This window comes from Adiantum capillus-veneris, chromosome 25 (genome assembly GCF_014529385.1).
Source record: "Adiantum capillus-veneris isolate H3 chromosome 25, ASM1452938v2, whole genome shotgun sequence".
Taxonomy (NCBI): Eukaryota; Viridiplantae; Streptophyta; class Polypodiopsida; order Polypodiales; family Pteridaceae; genus Adiantum; species Adiantum capillus-veneris.
The window spans coordinates 4,918,269-4,936,504 of record NC_140955.1 but is presented as its reverse complement, the minus strand read 5'-3'; the positions used below and the strand labels follow the sequence as shown (position 1 = coordinate 4,936,504).

The following is an 18,236-nucleotide window of genomic DNA, read 5'->3' as shown; positions in this document are numbered from 1 at the left end:
CTAGTGGATGTCACCTACAGTCTGTGTAGATGCGCCCGTGTCGTATGTGACATGTCTCCAAGAACTGTGAGCCGTCCTTCGATGTGTAGACAACAACAAATCAACACTCTGGGAGTGTCGATATCCTCAGCACCTGCAGTCGTAGGCCGAAAACCCCAAATTTGCAGAGTCGAATCTGTACCCGCCGAGACCACGTAGTCGAAAATGGCCTGTGCAGACCTTTGTCGAAGCCGAACGGTGGCCGAGATGACCTCAGGATTTGGGGCCGTGTCTTCGCCTGTCGAATTTCACTCCAATCTGAGCTGGTGACTCTAGCCTCCTACAGTGCTGCCTTGAGCCTCGATCTGAGCTCTGATACCAGTTGAAGGAGTACAAGCGGAAGTGCGACGTGAGAGAGTGCGAGAAGAAGAGCACGACGATATGGTGAACTCGCTCTACTGTAATGTGTAGAGCATAGTGAGTTCTTATTAGGTTTTTACAAAAGAACATGTGTGCATACCTGGCAGCCCGCCCACTTACCTGGGCGACCACATTGGGCTTTATACCCCAACATTTTCTCCCTTTGCCACACCGAACACCACTTCATTCAGTAGATAAAGTGGACCACTATTGTAAGGGAGTAACTTGTCATTTAGATGACAACGTATATCTATATTTAGTTCCCGGAAGAAGGCCTGGATTGCTATATACTTTCCAAACAAATTTCCAAAGAGTAATAGAATAACATGCATCCAATGCTCCTACAAAGTAGTAATCTACCCTCTCTGTTGCACTTCCATCCGCTATGCAAAATCTCTCAAACTTCTAAGTAGCTAAGAGGATGAGTTTGTATATCACCACATTGAAAGTAAACCCACACATTCTAGCATCATATTATGGATTAAATTATTTTTTGGCCATCTTTTATTGCAAGCTTCAGGGAAATAGCAATATGTATCATCTTTGTTGTTGGAGTGATAATGACCACTATGCTTAGGTGGATTAGTGGAATAGAACTCAGACCCAATTCTATCAAGTGAAAGAGGGGGGGGGGGGGGGGGTGGCATCATATGAGGAGAAGCCATAAGGGATGGACACCCTTGCTTGCGGAGGGGTGGGTGTAGATAGAGGGAGGTGCACCCATAGAAGGGGGAGATAGGGCTGTGGGAGTGGAGGAAGCCAACAAGGATGGAGTGAAAGAAGAGGTCTCCTTGAAGAGGATGGAGAGAGGGTGATGGCCCAACGGCCCTGCAAAAGAGGGGAGGAGGAATAGATGAATGAGGATGTGGAGTCCACTACTACTTACAATCTCTCTCTCACACACACATACACGCATCTCTGGTCACATAGACATCATCTCTCTCTCTCTCTCTCTCTCTCTCTCTCACACACACACACACACACACACACACACACACACACACACACACACACACACAAATTACACTCGTCACATAGTCCATATCTCTCTCTCTCTCTCTCTCTCTCTCTCTCTCTCTCTCTCTCTCTCTCTCTCTCTCTCTCTCTCGTGCACGTGCACACACACACACAAATTACACTCGTGACATAGTCCATCTCTCTCTCTCTGTGTGTGTGTGTGTGTGTGTGTGTGTGTGTGTGTGTGTGTGTGTGTGTGTGTGCTCACACTGTAAGAGGCTAATGGTAGAGCTCTCTCTCTCTCTCTCTCTTACCCTAGCCGCTTCTCTTTCCCCCTGCTCCCAAGTCTTCCCCAGGGCGAGGGGCTGCCCTGTGGGGGGGCGTTAGCCATAGCTTGCCCCCACTCCAGTCTGCTCAACTCAGAAACGCCCGCTTTGCTCTGGTTTCAGATTTACACGACCTGCAAAGCTCGCCTTGCACGACATACAGATCTCGGCCCTGGTCGTTTCGGCCCTGCTGGTCTCAGCCCTGCTCGTCGATTGCACCCTGCTTCTTCTTTCGATTACACAGGCAGGGGATGATTCTTGCACAAGCTTCGACCCCGATTTAGGCTTGCATTAAACAGGCTGGGGATGATTCTTGCACAAGTTTCGACCCTTGCATCCCCAAGCCCAAGCCCACAGTTCTCTGTCTCTCAGGCATACAAAGCCTAAACTAAGCAGGGATTCCCACAAAACTTCAGTTTGGTGGGTGCACTCAATAACAAGAAGATTAGCATCGGAAGAATGACGACCAAAACCAACACTCCGAAGAGCTTTGTGAAAACACGACCAAGCTTTGCTGCTGTCCTAGCAGCGCCAAGCAAATTTGACCGAATCGAACGCCTTCAATCAGATCTCGATCGCGTCATGGAAGAAAATCGCGACCTCAAAGCTCGCCTTTGCAAGCTTGAGGCGCGATTTGATTCCATGGGCGATCTCGCCACCAATAAAGTGAAAGAAGTCGAAGCCAAGGCCATCGAAACCCACTCGGCAACCCTTGCGAAGGTGAAGACATGTGTGACAGTAGAGCTTCGAGAACAACGACTCCAAGCAGAAAATACCCTCAAGATCCGCATCGGTGGGCTACCTCAAGCATGGGAAACAACCGAGCTCGACTTCTTGGAACGCATCAACTTCCTCAACGAAACTCTCGAGCCGATCAAGGTCGACCACAATGCAATAAGTCGTATCACTTGGAGAGGCCCTAACCTACCTATACCAAGTGGACATGCCATCCTTGAATTCGAAAGTAGGGAATGTCGGCTCAAGCTTCTCCAACAATCACGTCTTCTCAAGGACACCAAGTTTTGGATCGCAGAAGAACTCACCCCGCTACAACTCAAACGCAAAAGTGAAGAGCTCAAGAAGGTACATGAAGCCCGCAAACAAGGCAAATGGGCAGTCTACCGAGGTGGTAAAGCCATCATCCAGGAGTTTCGAAAACCCAAATCAGCTCTCCCCACAGCTGATCCCTCTTACGTTTTTGTCCTTTTCATTTTTCATCTTTCCAATGGACCCTCAGTCCTTAACTGATATGTATTTAGTGCGATCTGTTACAAACGTCACCGTTGTAATGTTTGTTTTTGGTCCCACGGGTCATATCTGACCTCCGTGGACGATAATTGAATCTATCTATCTATCTCTCTCTCTCTCTCTCTCTCTCTCTCTCTCTCTCTCTCTCTCTCTCTCTCTCTCTCTCTCTCTCTCTCTCTCGTACATCCGCTGTCAACTATCAATGATTGTAAAATTATTCAAAATATAAGTGTTCAAATTTCATGCGCTTCTATGAGGGTACGACAGTGTTCGTAAAAAACAAATTTCACAAACATGCAAATTTCCGTTTACTGAAGATTCAAAAAGGAAATGTTTTAAAATAACCAATATTTTCTACAATTTAACTCTATTTTCTTAAATCTTTCAATCGGACTTCCTCCTTCCTCCCCTCTAGTGTTAGGGAAAAGTGTGCCTTAGCTTAGTCTTGAGCAGGTTGAAAAATCAAAATAGCAGGTTGAAGCTGGAAATATATAAGAAAATAGAATTAAATCTCAAAAAATTTGGTTATTTTTGAAAATTTCCTCTTTGAATCTATCGTAAAGGGAATTTTGTATGTCCGAACGCTGCGAGTCTCCTCCCTTCAACCGACTATTGTGATTTTTAACCGGCTCAAGGCTAAGCTGAGGCACACTTTTCCCGAACACTCATATGATTCTGAAGTATTTGTCGACGCGGCCACTATGGCGTATTCACTCTTCTCTCTCTCTCTCTCTCTCTCTCTCTCTCTCTCTCTCTCTAGCGTAAACTCGTGGCTCGCCCGCCCGCCCGCCCGCCTTGGAGTTTGCTGAGTAGATGGGAGCTAGACGGGGGGTGGGTGGGTGGGATTGGAGTCACATTGGTTTATGACTGGCCCTACTCCCTCTCTATACTACTACTGCACGTGCGCGGTGTGCGCGTTGTCTCATGCTTCCTACCGAAAGCCAACATCTATTGACATGCGGACTCTTTGCGTTGTCCGCTGGCTTAAGGGGGACACTAACCGGATTAAACTCTTGTTGGCACATGGCCGGGGAGGGGGCCGGAATCCCTTCCCCCATTATTATTAGTATTTCCCGTTGCGGCCACTACGACATATTCATAGCATACGTCGTGGCTCACTCGTCTGCCTCGGAGTTTGCAAAGTAGATGGGAGCTCGTCCGCAACAAGGGGGGTTCGAGTCACATAGGTTAACACTGGCCCTATTGCACGCACACACTAAGGCGCTCTCTCTCTCTCTCTATACTACTACTGCATGTGCACACTGTGAGTTTTCTCATGCTCCCTCTCAGAAGCTAGCATCTGTTGACATGCGGCCTCTCTGTGGTGTCCGCCTGTGTCTCCAGGCTCTAGGGGACACTGACCAGATTAAACTCTTACTGACATGTGGCCGGGGGAGGGTTCCATAATCCCTTCCCCCCTTATTATTAACTAGTACAGCCAACAGCCTTCGACCACCTCTCTCTCTCTCTCTTTTCACGCAAGCCCGTCTCTCTTTCATTGAGCGCACTCAGGTGTAGACGAAACTGTCGGGGTTAAGCTGGAGCATGGAGCTTGCGGCACGTGTTAGAGGGGGGGTAGACCGAAATCCCTCCCCCTTTTATAGTAGTATAGATTGTTAGCATTATTAGGTCTCTCGAATCTCGAAAAATTAAGAAGTCTTCAAAACATCTTGAGTGTATAACTAAAGGGTGAGTTTAAAAAATCAAAAGACCTATGGAAGTGAAAAGTCAAAAGACTTTTTGTGTGCACATGGAAAGTTTGTTGGAGCTTGCAGCGAAGAAGAATAATGGATAGTAGCGATGGCGGGGACTGTAAGCTCGACAGCCATGTGGGAAACCCCGTTGCTTTGCCTTTAGCCCGGGAAATCTATCCTTCTTCTTCTTCAGAAGCTCTCGAGGAATCTTCAAAATTAAGCTCTGCTTGCGAGCAAGCTGGGTCTTGCCATACTCCATCAGCAGACGGCTCTTCCTGTGTTTTTTTAGCATCACATGATCGCCCATTGGAAGACCTATCACGTCCTTGTCCTGAACAATGCTTACCAGACCTAGGAAGCTCATTGACCATGGCATCCTTAAGCATTGAACAAGCACATTGTTCATCTGTAGAAGCTTCTTCATTGCATCTTGCAGATGTCGCCCCTACAGAACAGCTATGGCAAGAGCCTTGTACACAAAGAGCCCCCTCTTTGTCGGAAGGGGACTGTTGTTTAGAAGAACCTTTGTCTTCTAGCTCAGCGAGTCAATTATCAGACGGAGTTATTCTGGAAGAAGAGGTATGCATGGCTATCTTTAAAGCAATATTTTTGACTGTAATGGGGCAGGCTCGCCAGAGAATATCATCATTTATCTGGAAGTCAATTACTTAGTGCAGGGATATATCCTTTGAAATTTTGTCCTGAGATGCATTAGCAGTTCCATTTTATAGATGCAGATTGTCTATGTGCAAATTGCTCACAATTATCTTATGTAATTGTATGTCTCACAACAATTTTATAGTTGCAGAGTGTCTTTGTGCAAATGCTCACAATTATCTATGTAATTGTACATATCGTTTGCGCATAAGTACTGTTGTTACAGTTACGTCTATCCGAAAATCAAATTCCATAGGCTTAGCAGGCTACTATATGATCTAAGCCTTTTATTACCTAGGTACTGTCGATAACTGTGCCCACCAGCCCTTAAATGACAAGCATGCTCTCCCAGATTGACACAAAAATGCCTGCTAATTGTGGAATTGGATGGTGTTTTATGTTTTGACAAACAGGATTCTCCTTGTAATGTGCAAGGACCAGAACTTTCTGATGATGACAAGAGGGAGATGATCACAGAAATATGCAAAGGAGTCTCTGTCCTTTCTTTTAGGTCTGAAGCTCTTGGGGGTTCTTGTTATGTGTATTTGGTCGGCACAGCTCATGTCTCCGAGGTTCTTACCATCTGAGAAGCTTTTGAAGTGTTATATATTCTACTTTGCTGGTTTTGAGATAAAGGGATTGCTCCCCTTGTTTTTGGGCAGGAGTCTTGTAGAGAGGTTCAAGCAGCAGTTCAGTTCTTGAAGCCTCAGGTAATGGAGGTGTTAACATCCAAGCTGTATTCTGATCATATGATTGATTGACAAACAATGACCATTCTGATCTTGACCATGGATGTGATAGGTGGTCTTTTTGGAGCTATGTCAGAAGCGAACATCTGTTTTACAAAGAACACCTTTTGTGGTAATACAACTAGTGTCATATGTTTCTGTATAATCAAAGTCTTACCCTCGTTCTGGGTGTGTGAGCAATTGTTTGGAGTTATAAGTGGTCTCACCATGGTTGGCTTATTGCTTACCTGTCTTATTGATGTGTAAATTGAACTTGGGAATGCATTTGTGCACTCAGAGGTAGTGCGCTATTGGACACTGACCAGAATAGCAATGATTTATTGAGTCTAGGGTATAATGGTTCTGTAGATGAGGCTAACAGAGTGTGAGTTCTTTGTTATGTGCATGGTTGAATTTTTATATTTGTATTGTGACTTTATATGGTCTTATTATTTTGTTTTGAAGGTGCCAACGGTGTCAGATATGATCTCAACTTGGAAACAGAGAAAGACTAACTTGCTAGGGATAGTCTACAGCTGGTTTTTAGCCAAGGTATGCACTGGTGTACCTGAAATCAAGAAAGGTACAGGCAGAGTGCTTGGCGTGCTTACTTGTTTCCTCACAAATGCAGCAGAAGATTTTCCACCTTCGTTTTGTGCTAAGCAGGCTACTTTTCTCAGTATATTAACTCCTGCAGGTGGCAGCTAAATTGGATGTACGCCCAGGAGCTGAGTTTCGAGCTGCATACGAAGAGGCTTTAGCTTGTGGTGCTAAAGTGATTCTTGGTGACCGAGATATTGAGGTAATTAATTCAAGGCCGCCTGTTGTAAGGCTTATGGCATGAACCTGCAGTCTACCTGCAAGTGTTTAAGACTGCATGCTGAAACTTAATTTTTATTTGTGTACTGACTGTATCAAAGAAACCCAAAAAACTTTGTCATTAGATGATGTCTATGTGGAATAGTATAAGAAATACCAAGGTGTCTAGTAGCTTAGCACTTATTGTTCCATGACCAAAAGAATTAGGTAGTTCGAATGAAGAACTTGTGGGAATATCTCGTGAAGCTAAAAGCTCTGTGATAGTCTTAGGTGTCAAATTTCAAAGCACATGGTTCGTAAGTTTAGAGTGTCTACTACTTTATGGTATCAGGGAGTTTGAATGAGGAACTTGTAATTATATCTCGTGAAGCTAAAAGCAATGTGATTAAAGTCTTGGGTGTTGAATGTCCTAGCACATGGCTCATAAGTTCAGAGTGCCTAGTATTTGTTGGAGGGAAGCAATCCATTATTGTTTGCGTCATAAAGGACTGTAGGCCCTTTTTTTGGGATTCCTGGGCCTGTTAAAATATTTGATCAATGAATTGAAGCTATGCAGTTTTGACTTGCGAGGCACCTTAAGTCACTGGTTTTGATTGGAAGTTCAGCTATTTTGGTTATGGAGATTTTTGCATTGAATTATGCCAGCTCTTTTGCAGGTGACGTTAAGGAGGACTTGGGGCAAGATGAGTGCATGGTACAAAACCAAGTTTATCTTTGTCTTACTTTACCAATCTATATTTCTACCTAAGGCAGATCAGTTGAATGAGCTGGTAACTTTCTTTTAACATCTTCAGGCTTTAGTTGCTGCTGTTATTCAGGTTATACTTATGCAGTTTATTATCATAGGTGCAAGATCTTTGTGTTTTTCAGGCTTGATTTTGGCTAATCGGTTTAGTTGTTGCAAGGGAGGTATAAGTTTTAACCGTGATTTCTATTCCTTAGCTTGGTTTCAGTCGTTTTTTGGGAACTTGGATATCTAGTCTTATCCTTTGTGCCTTGTTCTATTCCTTAGCTTGGTTTCAGTCGTTTTTGGGAAGTTGGATAGCTAATGTTATCCTTTGTGTGTAAACCTCCAAGCTTGAACACCCTTACTGTCACGTGCACATAAGCTTGATGTGCCATGTGGATCTGCTTTGAATCAAGCCAATTGGCAGACTCGGTAAGCCCAGGGGATTATGTACCAGCATCGTTGTGAGCCTGCTTGCAACCCTTGGCGAGTCTGCCAGTTGGCAGACTCGGTAAGCCTAGGGTTACACCACCGTTGCTTCGCCATTTTGTATGGCTAGTGATTGTCCCGGGCTGGCCACCCATCGCACATCATGTAGATTGCATGGGCGGACACTTTAGCACGAGTTCGGCCAGTCATTTTGTGAGCCTGGCTGGGTGCACACATTTTTAGCCATTTTTGGGCTTTTATGTTTTTTGCACCAGTTACACATTTTACCCTACCTCAACCTAACATTCTATAAATAAAATGGTTAGGGTCTTGTAGTCATTCATTGTGTATTGAGAGCATCATTTGCAGAGCACTTGTGTTTCTAGTGTTCTCTCTCTCTCTCTCTCTCTCTCTCTCTCTCTCTCTCTCTCTCTCTCTCTCTCTCTCTCTCTCCAACGTTTCCGGCGCGCATGGCTCACACCCTCTCTGCAGCTCACTCTCACATGGTATCAATCGCTAGAACTTGGAGCATCTGCATCGATCTCCCTACCAAGGCCTATCGCTAGCAATCTGCAACTTTCCATCGCGAGAGCTTGCAGTTTTCAACCTAGCGTTTTTTGAACCATCAATGTTTTTGGTTTTCAGCCTTGTGTTTTTGCATCTGCCGGCCCGGATTTGCATCCTCGCTTCTAGCGCTCCCTCTCTGCAGCAAGAATCAAGATTGCACGAACCACCATATTTTGCCTAGCATTTTTCTGAGGCCAGATCTGCGTTTTTTGGTCATCTAGCGTTTTTGAAGACCTGCTGCATTTTCATTACTACGCAAACCTTGTGCACCCAAGGAAGCGGCTTTTACCTGCCTGGAGTGTCTTCTATTGCGAGGAACTTGCAGATCTACACGTATTGTCAGATATCCCCTGAAATCGGCACTATTTTTGGCATTGATAACTTGTTGTTTTTACTTTGTTTTTCAGCCCCTCGATGGCTGAGAAGTGCGAGAACCCCCTCCTTTGACACTCTGCGACGCTCCCATACCGATCGATGGCGTACAGTCACGTTGAAATCTTTGTTACAACATCGTTTTCAACACCCTTTGTAGCATTTTTTGGGCGGACAGCATGCTGTATTTTTGCTTTTTGTGCGGTTGATCCCTCCCTTGCTCGTCAGGACACCATCCTGTGGTTGTCTAAGCGGTTGTTTTGGACTGCTACAACATTGGAGATGATGCCTTTATCGGCGACTTGCGATCTTATCGATCTACCTCTGGGACTACTCTTTTGAGCACGCGACATATTGACTCCAAAGCAAAAGGGACAACAATAGTCCTAGAAGGGGGCCACGACGTCTTCTATGACTACGGCCACTTTCACTTCTGCGACTACGTCGGCATCTACCAACGCAACATCCAACAATGATGCCCTCACCCAGTTTGCTGAGGAGAAGAAGTTGGATTTACACAACTATTCTGTGTGGAGGATACGAGTTTGCACAATCATTGCCTACCATCGACTTTGGGAACGGTTGAATGATTTCACCCATTCAGCTACAAAGCCTACCCTTCCCATCGCCACTCAGGACTAGATCGACGAGTGGTTGGATCAGGACATATGAGTCTTCATCTTTCTTATGATGAACCTCTCGGACCGCATCACGAAGGAAGAGGAGCATGCACATCCATTGTGGAGACGGATTCTTGACCAATTTGAGGAGACCTCATTTGCCAGACAAACCACACTTGAACGAGAGTTGTACAATGTCCAGTTTAAGGATTTCAACTCACTCGATGGGTTAACCCATCTTCTAATTGTGCTAGGGGTATCTGGGCGTGCTTGCTTGAATCTATATTCGTTTGCTATGCCAAACATAATATACATTCCTTGTGGAATATCTTGTGAACACATTGCGCATCGACTATTGTTTTGCATAAAACGAATAAGACAAACTAAATGATAATAGTGACCACATGTCAATGTATAGTACCCACTCCATCCATCAAAATTCTTGTAGCAAACTGGACATTGGGAAGATGAGGATGCAATCTGAAGTAGATGAGGGGACCAACTCCGGATGCAAGACAAGGTGGCTGATGTGTGTCCCTTGTACAGGTGTTGGATTCACTCGCTGTGTTAGGGTTTGAACGTCTTGACTTAAGCGGTGAATGCTTTTCTCCATCCAGACTTGTGAGGGTTGCGGTGTTTGGGTGGCTATAGAAAGACGTGTTATTTCTGCATCTTTCTCAGCTAACTGTCGTGTAAATATCCTTCTCTTTCTTTAATTGTAGGTCGGCGCCTTCCACTATCAATGCCAGCTCATCTCGGGTGAAAGTGACACAACTCTCCCTTAAATCATGAGTGGCAACAGTTGTCTCCTTTGACGAGAAGTCTACTGGTCGCTGTTGCACAAAGTGAACATATAATATTTTGGCAAAATATAGCGCACAATCTACATTGTGCAGGGGATGGCCATAAACCTCCAAATAAATCCTCTCAGCGTTATCTTTGATACCATCATGCGTGCACTTCGAAACCTTCCACCTTCCTTTCTTGATCTCTGCATCCTCACATAGCCATATTGTCTTTATCATGTCCTTTGTCACTTCTTTATTGATCTCTTTCCACTGCATATGGTTTGGATTTGCCCACTTTGAGAGTCGGCGAGCAGTACGCGTCGCTTGTTGTGCCGACATGCTGTGTGCCAGAGACTTCATATGCTGAAATGATTAAAAGCCGCTTGTTGTTGATCATCAAGCAATGATTGGGTGCCAATATCTTGTTCTTGATCGACCATTTTCTCTTAGAGCTGCAGTCAACAGAGTGACAAATATTTAATATCATTGGCAAATATATATTCTCACTCATTGGGACACTGCGCGGAATCCACTAAAAACCACCTTTTCAAATGCGACTAATTGAACCATAAGGCAAATTTGAAATATTGACAGTTAAATGACAAATTTGAAATGATTAAAGATAATTGACTAAAGATAATTGACTCAATTAGGTGAACCACTTCAAACTAGATAATACACTTCAATAAAAATTTGAATATACTTGACAAGACATGTATATCATAAAAATGTTTAAATCGGATAAAATGATGGTGCAAGTTCAACAAGTGGACGTTGCACAGGATTAGGGTCTGTCTTTAAATGTTCTTTGAAAAAACATCAACATGTCAGAAGCATTTCTTCTTTGGTCCCGATCTTTTAACTTCATCCAACAATCTACTTTAATTCGAATAGCTCTCATAACATCTTCGTCCAGGTGGTGAAAAACATCGTCTGGAAAATAAAATTTTCTGGCTGCACTCCAAAAATCTGTCAGTATGTCGAATAGGTAGCCCAATGCATAAATGTCGCTGGCTTTTGAGTATGCATCTGCGCACCGTGGATCGTATAGTTCGGGAGCAATTCACGGTCGCTTAGCCATCTCGGCGTTCCTTGCTCTGTGCATTCAAAACTGCTTCGTCCGACTGTGCGGTGACAAATAATTATTTGATACGCGCTTAGCAAGTGTTCTCAACATCATACCCCAATCAATGATACCGACGCGGAGTTTATTGGCGCGAGTAAAGTCCAACATTAGGTTGAACGGGTGCAGGTCACTGTGCACTATACCGGTTTGGTGGGCAGCTGCAACGCCGTCGATTAAGGCATGACAAATTGCCGGCATCTGCTCGATCACTGCTTTGACCCGCATCGTGTCTATCTCGCTTACAGGGTTGTTTGCTACAGGCAATGACCTCCAGCCATGTTGTAGCCTGTGCATGTGTCGTCTGAACAATCCGTGAGCGAACGGTAAGTGGCACATCATGTCGTCCACGGTACCCCCATTGTAGTTTGGAAATATCGTGATCCAAGGAGACTCTGTAGTAAACCCAATGCACCTTACAATGGAGGGGTGAAGCGTTTGCATTCCCTGCTCTGTCTGAAAGCTGTCAAATTTTGCCTCACTTCCTCCCTTGTAACATTTTCCCACATATGTAATGTGGTCTGGAAAAAATGAGATGCCTTTGACAGTGTACAATGTGCACACTCCGAAGGAGCCGGCTCCAATCCTCATACCTTCTACCAAGGCTTCGTGAGGGATGCCGACAAGATGAGCGCACTTTGCATTCAAAGCAGTGCGCATGATTGTGCTGGTGCCGTTGGCATCGGATCGACCTCCCAAAGCTGCTTATGCATCTTGTGCCATCTTCAATCTCTTGGATAAAGCTACTTGGTCCTGCGCTTTCACACGCTTCATCACTACCTTCTGTTCTTCCCACAATTTATCCCAGAGCTCTAACTTTGACAGGTCGCAAGCAGGTGGGATATCTTCCTTTAAGTCTCTGCAACATACTTTCATATTGCCCAACACTGTCCTGACTTTATGGTGGGGGTCAAATTCTCGTATCCCAGCTGGACTCAACAACTCGTATTGGCCTTCAAGTCGCAATCTACGCTCTGTGTTCTCCCATATAGCGCTCGTGATATCTTTGATGTAGACATCGCTTTCACTAATCTGCTGTATGCGGTCAGCTGCACATGATGAGATTGCCAAAATACATTCTTTACGAATGGCACGCATAATACATTTCTTTTGATCTGGCGTCATATTTGCACTGGACAATACAAAAACAGCATATCAAATACAAATTCATGGTTGCGAATGACAATACTACTCTCACACTATCTCAGGTAAACTCTTAACCACCACTTGAAGACTTTAACAAATGTTATGGAAATATTGATAAAAATTGAATATAATCTTCACTTAAAATTGCAATCTGTTACACGTGTAAAAAGCAATTCAAACAAATGGTTTATAAGAACTTAATTCAGATCAAACAATACATGTTAACGATCTTTAACATTTCAGCATATATTGAATTTTGTAACTTATATTTTTTTCCGTGCGCACATACTAATTCAAACAAAGCACACACCGACTTAAATCTTCAAAACATTTAAAACATTGGAAGTATACAAATTGGACTAGCAAATTGTGTTCACACACTTTTTTACATAGCATTTATGTAAATGTAGCAATCAAAAAGCGACGATAATTGATGCTCTTTAAAAAGATATAAAAGAATATTTAACATGCAAATTGTATGTATTTAGATTTTTGCAGAGAATGTAAATGAAGCATTAAAACTAGCGATAATGCTTGAGAGTCTTTTAAAAAGATTAAAAACGAATATTAAACATGCAATTTGTGTGCAAATATTTTTTTACTTGTAATTTATATAAATGGAACATTTAAAATAGCGATGATTGATAAATAAAGTATTTTATATAAATGACACATTTAAAATAGCTATGATTGATGAATAAAATATTCTATATAAATGGAACATTTAAAATAGTGATGATTAATGAATAAAGTATTCTATATAAATAGAACATTTAAAATAGCGATGATTGATGAATAAAGTATTCTTTTGAATATGATTAGCTAGTATATAATTTCAAATGGACAGTTAAAAACAACAAAATCAAACAATTCATACATTTTGTATATGAAATACTCTTCACAGTCGCGTTACCGACCAAGTATTTCATATACTTAATATTTAAAAAATGATTTGTACATGCATATACAAATTATATGACGTTCGTACGGCTGGGTTAACGACTTGAATGCCACATTTATGGAAAAACATATGCTTCTAACAAACGACACTCTATTAGCTGCGTTACCGACCGAGTGCCGCCTGAATCTAAGGAAAAACAATGGTCTACATACGAACATCTCTTAGCCGCGTTACCGACCGATACCCATATGTTTTTTGGGAAAGGGGAAGGGAAGTTGACTTACCATAAGGATATTAGATTCGCCGCATTATCGACGTAGTACCCAAACAGTAAGCCAATACTTACCACAAGGACACCATCTTCCCCGCGTCACCGAGGTGATGCCCCCGTGATAAGCACTGTTCCGGAGAACAGCTTACACACACACTCCCATTGTGTGGTAAGGTACCTTATTACTGCCGCGCACTACGACAAAAGGCAGGCTACCACACAACGTACACACACACACAACACATACTTGGATCGTGTGGTCAGGTACTCTGCTGCTGTCGCGCACTGCGACGTAGAGCACACTCCCACATGACCCCCTTTCTCTCTCTCTCCTCTCTCCTCTCGACGTACCTGCAAAGGTGGCGCAAGCTCTCTCTCTCTCTCTCTCTCTCTCTCTCTCTCTCTCTCTCTCTCTCTCTCAAAAGGCGAAAGCGGTAATGCACCCAGCGGGCCCGATCTGGCCCGCGTATATATAACGCAAATAGCCCACCGGGCTTTTTTGCTTCCCCGACGGGTCCGCAGGGGAAATAATAAAACCCGCCGGGCCCGCCGGGGAAACAAAAAAGCCTGGCGGGGGTTTTGTGGGTTTGCAAGTCATCCTAAACCGGTTTCTGTGTGATCATGTAAATGTGTCAATAAGACCTTGTGATCACACAAAATTTGACGTAATTACGTAAATATTAAATTCCTGGTTCCAATAGGGGATTTGTTCATGTTGAGTTTTGGGGCCGTTATGTTGTCGAAATTTTGCCAGAACAGGTATGTTCTAGTTGGATACAGGTGAAGATCCCCAGGACTCTAGTTTTGTAACTTTACCCTCTAAAGGAATAAAGAAATACCGAAAGGGGCGCCAATTTTTGGGGCCTACAGGTTGTCGACGTTATTCGGAGCATTCTAGCTTCCGAGCGGTGTATGTTGAAGTGTTAATTTCCGTCACAGGTTTTATTTGCAAGTTTCTCTATGTCCTAAAGTCTAAAGTAAAGTTTCGGGTGAAAGCCTACGTTTACTGCCCTACGGGCCGGTTTCAGTGATAGAAACTCAGCTCGTTGGTTTTGTAGAGTACGTTCAAAGCATGAATGACCTCTATACAAATGTGCACCTACTCTTGGGCACTGACGACGTGAGTAGGGACGTCATAGCTATTGTCCAAGCTATGCATGATAAAGGTGATAATTTTATTCTTCCTGTTTGGATAAGGAGTGAAGTTGAGGTCACATATTGTCAAGTTTGGATCTTTGTACTTCTTTAGTTAGTTGTTTCCTCTTCTTCGTAGGTTTGTACTGGTATTCATTTTTCGATTTCGTATTTAGCTTACGTTAGGACTTAAGAATTTGTTCCTTTAGAGGTTGTGTGAAGTTTGACTTTCTAGGATTAAGGTTTTAAGATGTCTTTTCCTTTTTTGTTTAAAGTTGAGTACTTGTTTTAAGTTTTAGCCAAGTAAACTGTGTCAACTTATTTTGCGTGTCCCTTTTCTAAAAACATTTTTACGTTAATAATGTTCTGTTTTATCTAGTTTTGTTTCATAGCAAATAAAGTGATTTAGGGATTTTTTTTGATTTTTTTTTTCCCTCTCTTGTGTCCCTTGCTTTTATAGTTTTATGAGTGCTTTATTCCCTCTTATAATTCGTGAGTTTAGACTATTCTGAACTTATGAAGGTATATCTCTCTCTCTCTCTCTCTCTCTCTCTCTCTCTCTCTCTCTCTCTCTCTCTCTCTCTCTCTCTGTTCGACCTAGCCGTTTCTCTCTTCTTTCTACTCAGCCTCCCCCTGGGCGGGGGGCTGCTCTGTGGGGGGGCATCAAGCCCTAGCTCGCCCCCTCCCTCCCAACTCAGATCGAACCGGCCTGGTCCCGGCTCACCCTGCGCGGCCTGGTCTCGGCTTCCTGCGCGACCTGGCCCTACGTGGTCATCTGCGACCTTGCCCGATTCCGCCTCTGTCAACCTGCTCGGCAACCTGCCTTGCCCAATTCCGCCCCCGTCAGGCAGTTCTGCTCGGTGGTGCCCTGCTCCATTTCGCATTCGGCAACCCGCCTTACCTCACCTTATGAACCGAACCGCCTTAACCTTTTACCTAAGGGGTTTGTGTACCTAAGGGTCTGTGTGAGTGAAGGTGATTCTCACCCTTGCCTTCTGACCTCAACCACAAGAAAGTCGGCCTTAACCCTGACCTAAGGTGACTGTCTCGAGAAGGAGATTGATTCGAGAAGGTCCCAAGCAACTCACCCTTGGCATCCATGGCTACCCGGGCCTCGTCCCGAGGTAAGCTCAGCTTCGCTGGAGTCGTAGCAACACCTCCCAAGGCAGACAACATCACCCGCCTCCAAGCCGAAGTCGAAAACCTCCGTAAGGAGAATGACAAGCTGAAACAAAGGCTTACAGTTTTCGAAGCTCGGCTTGCTACAATAGAGAATCGCAAGGAGGAGGAGCTGAAGCAGATCGAAAACAAGCTCACGAAGGCAAAAGAAGAAGTAGAGACGACCGTCACAAAGGAGGTCAAAACTCAAATACAAGAGGTAATCTCTCACAGACTCGAAGATCGCGTGGCCTCCACATTACATGAACAGCAACGGCAAGAGGAAATCGCCCTCAATGTTCGCATTGGAGGGCTCCCAAGCGATTGGAAAGGGGAGGGAGATCTCAGTCACGAGTCATTTGCCCGCATCCAATCCGCAATCCCCATGGTACAGTGTGATCCGGCAACCCTCACTTCTCTTACACACGAACCTCGCACCAATCATGCAATCTACACCTTCAAAACCAAGGCGGACCGAATCAAATTTCTTGAGCAATCAAGGCTTCTCAAGGACACCAAAATATGGTTTGCAGAAGATCTTACACCTGCACAACTCAAGCAAAAGAAAGTAGAACTACAAAAGGTGCGAGAAGCGCGCGCAGCAGGGAAATGGGCAGTCTACCGAAGAGGTAAAGCCATTATTCAAGAGTTTCGCACTCCCAAACCCGCTCCCTTCACACCCCTTTCTGCATAGATTTTATTCATCTTATTATCTCTCACCTTCTTTTTGGACCCTCAGTCCTTAACTGAGATGTATCCCCAAAACCCCCCACGTTTGTAATGTTTTGCCTTGGGTCCCATAGGTCATATTTGACCTCCGTGGACGATAATACAATCTATCTATCTATCTATCTCTCTCTCTCCAGCGTTTCTGGCGCGTGTGGCTCACACCCTCTTTGCTACTCACCCTCACAATAACCCTCTTTGCATACATGATTGTACAATGGGTAGTTGGGCAACCAGCGGCGTTAGTTAGTTAGTAGTTTACACTATAGTACGTGTGTTCACCATCATGTACCGACCGAAATCCTGAAGCATGATGTCTGTGAGCATCTGCATGGCTTGCCCTGTGTGCCTGTACAACTGCAGATCCAACTGCAACACTTGGCTCAAACAATTTTTAAAGGATTTTTAAAGGTTTTACTTCTAGGCGAAACTTGAGGTCGGGCAAACCGTCCAAACAAGTATTTAAGGAGCCCTTAGGGGCCTCACTTTCAGAAGTGGCAGGAGATAGCAGCACCCAGACCTGCCCTTCCACTGGCATTTTACAACGATAAGGTAGCCATCTACCTGCCTTGCATTTGCAGATATGAAGGCAGCCAGTCAGCGAGTTGCTCAGCCCTACCTTTGGCCATTGCAAGCAATCCTTTTGCAGCCACTTTGGTCATGAATACAACCCCTGAAACACCAGCCAGACCTGCGGTTTTGGGAAGGCTGACCAGCTCTACCCCCGGTGACATATCTGGGAACTTTCCATCTCAGAAGATGGTCCAACACAGTGTCTCCATTTGCATTTCGACAAAATGCAAGGCAGCCTTTGAAGAAGCCTCAGAGCAGCCCGAGAAGCAGGAGAAAGCAGACCAGTCCTAGAACTTACAGAATTCAGCCAAATGGAACCTAGATCTAGCACCTGGAAGCTCTTCCGACCGGCCCCAAGAGTTGTCTCATTGCAGAAGCTACCTGGAACCATCGTGTAGAGCGAAATGGGGGCCTCAGAGAGAGTGGACAGCCCGAGTCCTCATTCAGTTGGATGATCGATCTACATTGACGGGATCGTCATCATTGCATGCATGGAAGTGTCTGCACGGTGTATGACTGCCCATAATGTATGGGTGTACGGTCTGATGGCCGAACATACTCAAATACAGGCTGCCTTTTTTAAACTTATCATTGCAGACATTGCCTTGAGTCTTTGTTCTTAGTGCTCATATTCACGAGTCTTTACGGAGTTCCTTAGCCCTAGTTATGGTCCTAAGTCATGAAGTAATTTGGAAATTTATTTGATGGTTTTTAATATTATTTCAAATTAATTACCGTAAGATATAAACTACAATACAATGTATTTTTTGCATCATATGATCGTATGATTGTATGAGCATCAAGTTACGGTTCTTGTAAACATCGTTTGTGCAATGAAGCAAATACTAATTTTATGACGGAGTGGGGGTCCTT

General features: G+C 44.2%; 3 protein-coding genes across 3 annotated transcripts in view; all 3 read left to right on the top strand.

Annotated features, from left to right (window-relative positions):
• The first annotated feature begins 2,264 nt into the window (after positions 1-2,264).
• LOC147424351 (uncharacterized) lies at positions 2,265-2,930 on the top strand. The gene has a single exon (XM_086499408.1). The coding sequence runs from the start codon at positions 2,265-2,267 to the stop codon at positions 2,928-2,930; it is 666 nt and encodes a 221-aa protein (XP_086355534.1).
• Positions 2,931-4,663: 1,733 nt separating this feature from the next.
• The window catches only part of LOC147424349 (uncharacterized), a 54,348-nt gene continuing 40,775 nt past the window's right edge, over positions 4,664-18,236 (top strand). Inside the window, exons 1-7 of the mRNA XM_086500821.1 lie at positions 4,664-5,203; positions 5,695-5,853; positions 5,944-5,991; positions 6,083-6,142; positions 6,475-6,561; positions 6,707-6,811; positions 7,485-7,598. Of these exons, the coding sequence (XP_086356947.1) occupies positions 4,718-5,203; positions 5,695-5,853; positions 5,944-5,991; positions 6,083-6,142; positions 6,475-6,561; positions 6,707-6,811; positions 7,485-7,598 (1,059 nt within the window). The 5' untranslated portion in view covers positions 4,664-4,717. The remainder of the gene's footprint in view (positions 5,204-5,694; positions 5,854-5,943; positions 5,992-6,082; positions 6,143-6,474; positions 6,562-6,706; positions 6,812-7,484; positions 7,599-18,236) is intronic.
• On the top strand, positions 15,452-16,758 carry LOC147424350 (uncharacterized). The gene has a single exon (XM_086500444.1). The coding sequence runs from the start codon at positions 16,006-16,008 to the stop codon at positions 16,756-16,758; it is 753 nt and encodes a 250-aa protein (XP_086356570.1). The 5' UTR covers positions 15,452-16,005.